This window comes from Populus euphratica, unplaced genomic scaffold, assembly GCF_000495115.2.
Source record: "Populus euphratica unplaced genomic scaffold, PopEup_1.0 scaffold26.1, whole genome shotgun sequence".
In the NCBI taxonomy this organism is placed as follows: Eukaryota; Viridiplantae; Streptophyta; class Magnoliopsida; order Malpighiales; family Salicaceae; genus Populus; species Populus euphratica.
The window spans coordinates 779347-787593 of record NW_011499896.1 but is presented as its reverse complement, the minus strand read 5'-3'; the positions used below and the strand labels follow the sequence as shown (position 1 = coordinate 787593).

Sequence of the window (8247 nt, the reverse complement as noted above, 5' to 3'; positions counted from 1 at the left end):
CCGCGGTATTGTGGTGTGGTGGTTTATACTCTAAGATGGTCTATGAGCATTAGATTGTGACTGACTATCAGGCTTCCAAACTTGATTTTGTTGTCTCAACTTAGAACATTAAGCCTTTCAATGACCTTTCTACTTACAGAAACTGCACTCATCGAAGCCAACCTTTGTGTAAAGCTTGTTTTTATGATTAGAAAATGGCTTAGAAGGTACTACTAGTGCAGAAGGATTTAAAGTAGAAACAATTTCCTTTTTAGAATAAGACTGAAGATGTATTTCTTCAACCAATAACTCATTGATAATAGAGTCAACAGAAGACAGTGGAGAACGATGTAAAATTAAACATCTAAGTCTTTTGAAATCATTGCAAAGTGTTATTAAAAATTATATCAATTGTTGCTACTCTCTACGCTCAATATAAGCACTAGATGTCTTTAATTCTACCGACTCTATAAGAGCTAATTGATCCCAAAAATCTATCATAGCAAAATAAAACTCTTGAATACTCATATTTTTCTCATGAAGAGCTCGTATGTCATTCTCTCATTGATACTGTTTTGCAAAATTTGATTGTGTGAAAAACCTTTGCAGATGATCACAAACCTCTTTTGTTATCTCATACTTCGTCAATTGCATATCTATCAAATGCTCAATAGAATTGTTGATTCAGGTAATGATCTTTACATTATTTGCTTCTCATGTATCTATCAAAACGGCATCACCCTTCTCAATATTCTTAGGTATCATATAAGTTCCACTAACATACATTTATATCTTCTTACCCTTAAGAAAATTTCCCATTAAATAACTCCAATACGAATAGTTTTTCCCATTAAATCTCACACTCACATAATAAAACAAATCATCTCTTTCAGTAGCCATAATCAACAGTAACAGAGAACCAGAATGCAAAGGCAGTGGAAAATAAAATATCAAATTGTAGAAACTTAACAGAGATTGGAGAAACTAAACAAATATCTTATTGATGAAATACTTAAATAATTATAGAAACTGAATGCAAATATCAAATTGTAGAAATTAAAAAGAAAAATAAATGCTAAAATAATTGTAGAAATTGAATACAAATATCAAATTATAGAAGCTGAGTGAAAGACAAAATATCAAATTTTACAAAACAAAAAATAAAATCTCACTTTAAAAAATTTGTGTTCGAGATTAAACCTTGTTTCATAAAACCAGCTTTGATATAATATTAAAATAATTAAAATCAAATATATAAAAAAGATTAGAATTTTAAATAATTTATATATTATAAATATTTAGTCTTAATCTAAATATAAATAAAATATATATAGATTAAACTAAAAATATTATTATATTCTTAACAAATAAAACTACACAAATATTATTTATCAACAGTGAGAGGAGTGGTTCCAAATCCAGGATATGCAATCTAAATCTACAAACAATGGTTGGGCATACCAATCAGTGTAAATAAAGCCATTAATGTTATAGCTATTCTATTGCTCTGGAGTCTGAACTTGACCCTTCTTTCTTACGGATAAAAGGGCGATCATTCTCGAATGTGAAATGCTGGTAGCTAGCTGGACTATAGAGCTAACCAGAGAAATTAGCCTTTTCTGGAATGGAGGGAATTGAGAAATCTGTTTCCAACATTTTCACGACTTCATCCATTCTTGGCCTAGCATATAATTGTGGATGAGAACAAAGAACTGCCACCAGAACATGCTTTTCCAAAATTTCTGGTGACCCTGGCTCCGGCATGCCATCTTCAATAACTTCTAAAGTTCTCCCTTCTCTCACTAATGACCATGCCCACTCAGTCAAAATAGATTGCTGTCCCTCAAGATCCCCCATAAGTGCCTTCTTCCCACTCAAAAGCTCGAGAAGCACAACACCAAAGCTAAACACGTCACTTTTCAGAGTTAATTGCCCCTCCGAAGTATACTCAGGAGCAACATATCCCACAGTCCCAACTACCCGGGTGCTCCGAAGTGTCATTCTTTCTGGGGTAAACTTTGCTAGCCCAAAGTCCGCAACCTTGGGCTCAAAACTCTCATCCAAAAGTATATTACTAGCTTTAATATCCCTATGAACAATTGACGGCCGAGTTCCATGGTGCAAATAAGCCAATCCTCTAGCAGTCCCTAAAGCAATCTTTTGCCGAATAGGCCAGCTAAGCTTTCCCGCACTAGACCCAAATAAATGGTCATGCAAAGTGCCATTATTTATTAAATCACTCACGATTATCCTCTGGTGACCCTCAAGAGGACTAGTAGCAATACAATATCCTCTCAAAGCAACAAGATTGACATGCCTGACACTCGCAATAACCTCAACTTCATGAGCAAAAGAAGCATCACCTGCATCAAAGCAACAAGATTGACATGCCTGACACCCGCAATAACCTCAATTTCATGAGCAAAGGAAGCATCACCTGCAACCGCTATAACATCTAAAGTTCTCCCTCCTCTCACTAATGACCATGCCCAATCAGTCACAATAGATGGCTGGCCCTCATGATCCACCATAAGTGCCTTCTTCCCACTCAAAAGCTCGAGAAGCACAACACCAAAGCTAAACACGTCACTTCTCTCTGTTAATTGCCCATACAAAGCATACTCAGGAGCAACATATCCCATAGTCCCAGCTACCCTGGTGCTCAAATGTGTCATTCCTTCTGGGGTAAACTTTGCTAGCCCAAAGTCCGCAACCTTGGGCTCAAAACTCTCATCCAAAAGTATATTACTAGCTTTAATATCCCTATGAATAATTGACGGCTGAGCTCCATAGTGCAAATAAGCCAGTCCTCTAGCAGTCCCTAAAGCAATCTTTTGCCGAATAGGCCAGCTAAGCTTTCCCGCACTAGACCCAAATAAATGGTCATGCAAAGTGCCGTTCTTTATCAAATCACACACGATTATCCTCTGGTGACCCTCAAAAGGACTAGTAGCAGTACAATATCCTCTCAAAGCAACAAGATTGACATGCCTGACACTCGCAATAACCTCAACTTCATGAGCAAAAGAAGCATCACCTGCAGCCGAGCAATTCTTGAATCTTTTAAAAGCAACTAGAGAACCATCTGGCAATTCACCTTTATACACATTCCCATAACCTCCTCTCCCGATAATGTTATCTCTAGAAAAATTTCTAGTTGCCATCCTAATCTCATCATATGTATATTTAACTAAAGAAGTACTTTGACTAATGGACTCCAACCCAGAACCCAACTCTGTCTCAAGTACTCTCCCTGCGCTCTTTTTCCTCTTGTGAAAGATCCAGCACAAACCAATCAATACCACCAACCCAACACCACACCCTAATAAAACACCCAAGATCAAGACTTTGCTCCTTTTCTTGCTAGATTTCTTGGAAATAAAATCAAGTAAAAACAAACACTTGGCTGTGCCCTTATCAGTAGGTCCATACCTATTAGTAAAAGCCGCGGCATAAATGGAGGGATATGCCTGGCAATCCGAAACATTCCCGATGGAAGTTCCCTTCAAGTACCTGGCTTGCAGCGTGGACAAGCTGGTAGTACAAGCAGCACACGGAGAATTATTCTCAAGGGACTGGTTACAGTTGGAAGCAGCATCATTAAGAGCAGACACGGGGACGATGGCCTCGAACTGGGACCTGGTAGAGATGTTCATACAGCCCTGGGAGATCCAGCTAGTGTTGAAGCCGCAAGAAGAGCGGATATCGAGATTGGGAAGGAATTCATCGATGAGGACCTGGTAAGTGCGCCAGCATGATTCAGCAGAGTCGAGTGGAGGAAGGAAGGAGTTGTTAAGCTGGAGGTAATGGGATTGAACAAGTCGAAGTCCTTGACGGATGTACTGACACTGCTGGTTGATGTCTGAAGTGGGGGGGCGTTTGGAGCCGGCAGATGTCAGGTTGCGGAGGACGTTGAAGTCTAAGGGGCATGGTGCTGTGTTGTTTTGAGCTTGAGATTGAACGAGGGATAGAGTGGTGAGGAATGTTGTGATGGTGAGGAGAAGGAGATTGAACATTTGGGAAGGGAGGTGGCAACGCTGCTAGGGATGGAGTTCTACCATGGAGAAGAGCGGAGCCGGAGGGATTGGTGGAGAATTGATGAATTATATGGACTTGATTAATCAAAAGTTTAGCATATGGAACCTTTATCTAAAATATTCTAATATCCGTATAACTTTTACAGCAGCAACTATGGCGGTTGAAAGTGGCAGACAGCTGATAGATGCTTTCCCGGCAGATTCCAGGAGGGAGAGGTTAAGAACTTAACATCATAATTAACGGCCACAATATGTCTTTCTATTTTTTAAAATATCTCTGATTTTTTTTTAAATAAAAAATAAAAACAGCCTCTGCTAACGACTTTGAAAATCAGTTGTCAGTTCTTACAATTTTTTTAAAATAAAAAATTTCTTATTTTTCAGATTTTCAAAAAAGAAAACCGGTCATTAAATTATATAATTTATATAGCATTTTTTTAACTTGTTATCAATGTTTGAATTTCTGGTTAATGGAATTGAATTTAGAGAATTTATATCCTAGAATTAAACTAAGTATTATAAATTTCTAAGATATATGATACCTTTTATTTTCTTAAAGCATATCAAATTTAAATTCTTAATCAATGTCGATTTTAAAAAAAAAAATATTATCGTGTCACTTAATTTCATGATTTTATTAAGAAAAATAACTTAATGAAAAAATAATGAGAATTAAAATAAAACTCATGTTATCATAATTTTTAAATAAAATTTAAGGACCTTAATGCAGGTTAATTTAGTTTTAAATATTGTTTTTATCTTACTCTTCTTTTTTTCATGCTTTTACATCTTACTAAAGAAAAGATATTGAATATACATCTTAAATTAAAGTTTATGATATAAGCTTTCATATTTAAAAATAATTTGAAAATACTATCCTTTTGCTGGTGGTTTTAAGCAGCTTCAATCGCAGTTCTCTTGGAATGTTTGCCAAAGGCTGTAGGGAATGATTGTACGTGAAACTGGGTTGCCAGCTTCGGCTTGGTTTTTAAGCTTTGAGGCTTCTCCTAGTGGATGAAAGAATCTCTGTTCTTGTCTAACAACATGCCCTGTTAGGATTTGCTTTGCCCCATCGCAATATGCAAACAACATTGCAAGTAAACCCAGAGAGAGTTCCTCGTAGAAACTGGCACTTGAAGCCTAGATCAGTTACTTGTATACATTCTGTGGATTTTCTTCCTAGTTCAGTCAAGAAACACCATAATAAAACCGAGATCAGAACTCGTATACGTTCTTTGATCATACAAAGCATTGTCAGTCCCAACCTAGGATCCAATGAATCGATCAATTCATTCCTCCATTTTCTGTGAAATCAAAGAGAGTCCAGTTCAGTCTCCAGCCAGCCTCACTAGCGCACAAATGTTTCCAGACATCAGTATAAACTTTCGAAGTGCATATTATGCCACCTTCAGCTCAGACTTCTCCTCTCTAAATATGATTTACATTGCAAACATGACTAATACCGTGCTATTTTCGGTAGACAAACTAAGCCTTTTTTCCATAACAGTCCAAACATACTGCTGGCTTCTGCCATGCCTTGAAGGTTTGGAAACTCGCAAGGCAGCACACCAACCCTTCGATAGCCTCCCCAAGGAGGGGTTGACTCAAAAGACCAATATTTAGATACTGACTGCTCGCTATAATCTCTATTCAACCTGTCTACTCAGCGATAAAGTATCTGAGTAAACAAAAAACGATAAATTCTTCAATCGGAAGAAAATTTGAAAATGGCAACTTGATTATGATATACGGTAAACGTAACACTATTACCTCTAGCACTTGTAAGGCATGAAGCTTTACGTGATGCTGAATGTCGGGTTATGCATGTTTAATTATTAATCCAATGATACAAATTTTCATTTAGATATATAATATCATATGCAAACAAAACATCAGATAGGCATCCTATATCACTTAAACTGAAAGAATTAACTATTCCTTTTCATCTATTTATCTTTACAGTGGGAGGAGTGGTTCCAAATCCAGGATATGCAATCTAAATCAACAAACAAATGGTTGGGCATACCGATGAGTGTAAATCAAACCATTAATGTCACAGCTATTCTATTGCTCTAGAGTCTGAACTTGACCCTTCTTCCTTGCGGATAGAAGGGCGATCATTCTCGAATGTGAAATGCTGGTAGCCAGCTGGACTAGAGAGCTGACCAGAGGCGCTTCTGCTCGCAGTTCTCTCAATATCATCCATCTCAGCTACAAGAGAAATTGGCCTTTCTGGAATGGGGGGAATTGAGAGATCTGTTTCCAACATTTTCACGACTTGATCCATTGTTGGCCTGGCATATAATTGTGGATGAGAACAAAGAACTGCCACCAGAACATACTTCTCCAAAATTTCTTGTGACCCTGACTCTGGCATGCCATCTTCGATAACATCTAAAGTTCTCCCTCCTCTCACTAATGACCATGCCCAATCAGTCACAATAGATGGCTGGCCCTCATGATCCACCATAAGTGCCTTCTTCCCACTCAAAAGCTCGCGAAGCACAACACCAAAGCTAAACACGTCACTTCTCTCTGTTAATTGCCCATACAAAGCATACTCAGGAGCAACATATCCCATAGTCCCAGCTACCCTGGTGCTCAAATGTGTCATTCCTTCTGGGGTAAACTTTGCTAGCCCAAAGTCCGCAACCTTGGGCTCAAAACTCTCATCCAAAAGTATATTACTAGCTTTAATATCCCTATGAATAATTGACGGCTGAGCTCCATAGTGCAAATAAGCCAGTCCTCTAGCAGTCCCTAAAGCAATCTTTTGCCGAATAGGCCAGCTAAGCTTTCCCGCACTAGACCCAAATAAATGGTCATGCAAAGTGCCGTTCTTTATCAAATCACACACGATTATCCTCTGGTGACCCTCAAAAGGACTAGTAGCAGTACAATATCCTCTCAAAGCAACAAGATTGACATGCCTGACACCCGCAATAACCTCAATTTCATGAGCAAAGGAAGCATCACCTGCAACCGCTGCCGAGCAATTCTTGAATCTTTTAAAAGCAACTGGAGAACCATCTGGCAATTCACCTTTATACACATTCCCATAACCTCCTCTCCCGATAATGTTATCTCTAGAAAAATTTCTAGTTGCCATCCTAATCTCATCAAATGTATATTTAACCAAAGAAGTACTTTGACTAATGGACTCCAACCCAGAACCCAACTCTGTCTCAAGTACTCTCCCTGCGCTCTTTTTCCTCTTGTGAAAGATCCAGCACAAACCAATCAATACCACCAACCCAACACCACACCCTAATAAAACACCCAAGATCAAGACTTTGCTCCTTTTCTTGCTAGATTTCTTGGAAATAAAATCAAGTAAAAACAAACACTTGGCTGTGCCCTTATCAGTAGGTCCATACCTATTAGTAAAAGCCGCGGCATAAATGGAGGGATATGCCTGGCAATCCGAAACATTCCCGATTGAAGTTCCCGTCAAGTACCTGGCTTGCAGCGTGGACAAGCTGGTAGTACAAGCAGCACACGGAGAATTATTCTCAAGGGACTGGTTACAGTTGGAAGCAGCATCATTAAGAGCAGACACGGGGACGATGGCCTCGAACTGGGACCTGGTAGAGATGTTCATACAGCCCTGGGAGATCCAGCTAGTGTTGAAGCCGCAAGAAGAACGGATATCGAAATTGGGAAGGAATTCATCGATGAGGACCTGGTAAGTGCGCCAGCATGATTCAGCAGAGTCGAGTGGAGGAAGGAAGGAGTTGTTAAGCTGGAGGTAATGGGATTGAACAAGTCGAAGTCCTTGACGGATGTACTGACACTGCTGGTTGATGTCTGAAGTGGGGGGGCGTTTGGAGCCGGCAGATGTCAGGTTGCGGAGCACGTTGAAGTCTAAGGGGCATGGTGCTGTGTTGTTTTGAGCTTGAGATTGAACGAGGGATAGAGTGGTGAGGAATGTTGTGATGGTGAGGAGAAGGAGATTGAACATTTGGGAAGGGAGGTGGCAACGCTGCTAGGGATGGAGTTCTACCATGGAGAAGAGCGGAGCCGGAGGGATTGGTGGAGAATTGATGAATTATATGGACTTGATTAATCAAAAGTTTAGCATATGGAACCTTTATCTAAAATATTCTAATATCCGTATAACTTTTACAGCAGCAACTATGGCGGTTGAAAGTGGCAGACAGCTGATAGATGCTTTCCCGGCAGATTCCAGGAGGGAGAGGTTAAGAACTTAACATCATAATTAACGGCCAAA

At 39.1% G+C, this 8247-nt stretch overlaps 2 protein-coding genes across 3 annotated transcripts in view; both read right to left on the bottom strand.

Annotated features, from left to right (window-relative positions):
• RKF3 (receptor-like kinase in in flowers 3) overlaps window positions 1-8101 on the bottom strand; it is an 11711-nt gene extending 3610 nt beyond the window's left edge. The window contains exon 1 of the mRNA XM_011035356.1: window positions 5931-8101. Within this exon, the coding sequence (XP_011033658.1) occupies window positions 6076-7977 (1902 nt within the window). The 5' untranslated portion in view covers window positions 7978-8101 and the 3' untranslated portion in view covers window positions 5931-6075. The remainder of the gene's footprint in view (window positions 1-5930) is intronic.
• The window catches only part of LOC105132069 (probable LRR receptor-like serine/threonine-protein kinase RKF3), a 10249-nt gene continuing 3367 nt past the window's right edge, over window positions 1366-8247 (bottom strand). Inside the window, exons 1-2 of one of the 2 annotated variants that reach the window (XM_011035355.1) lie at window positions 3017-4125; window positions 1366-2342 (exon numbers count right to left, since the gene is read on the bottom strand). In XM_011035355.1, coding sequence (XP_011033657.1) covers window positions 1576-2342; window positions 3017-3995 — 1746 coding nt within the window. In that variant the 5' untranslated portion in view covers window positions 3996-4125 and the 3' untranslated portion in view covers window positions 1366-1575. Of the gene's footprint in view, window positions 2348-3016; window positions 4126-8247 lie in introns of those variants that run through there. The other variant, XM_011035354.1, reaches the window with a different exon arrangement.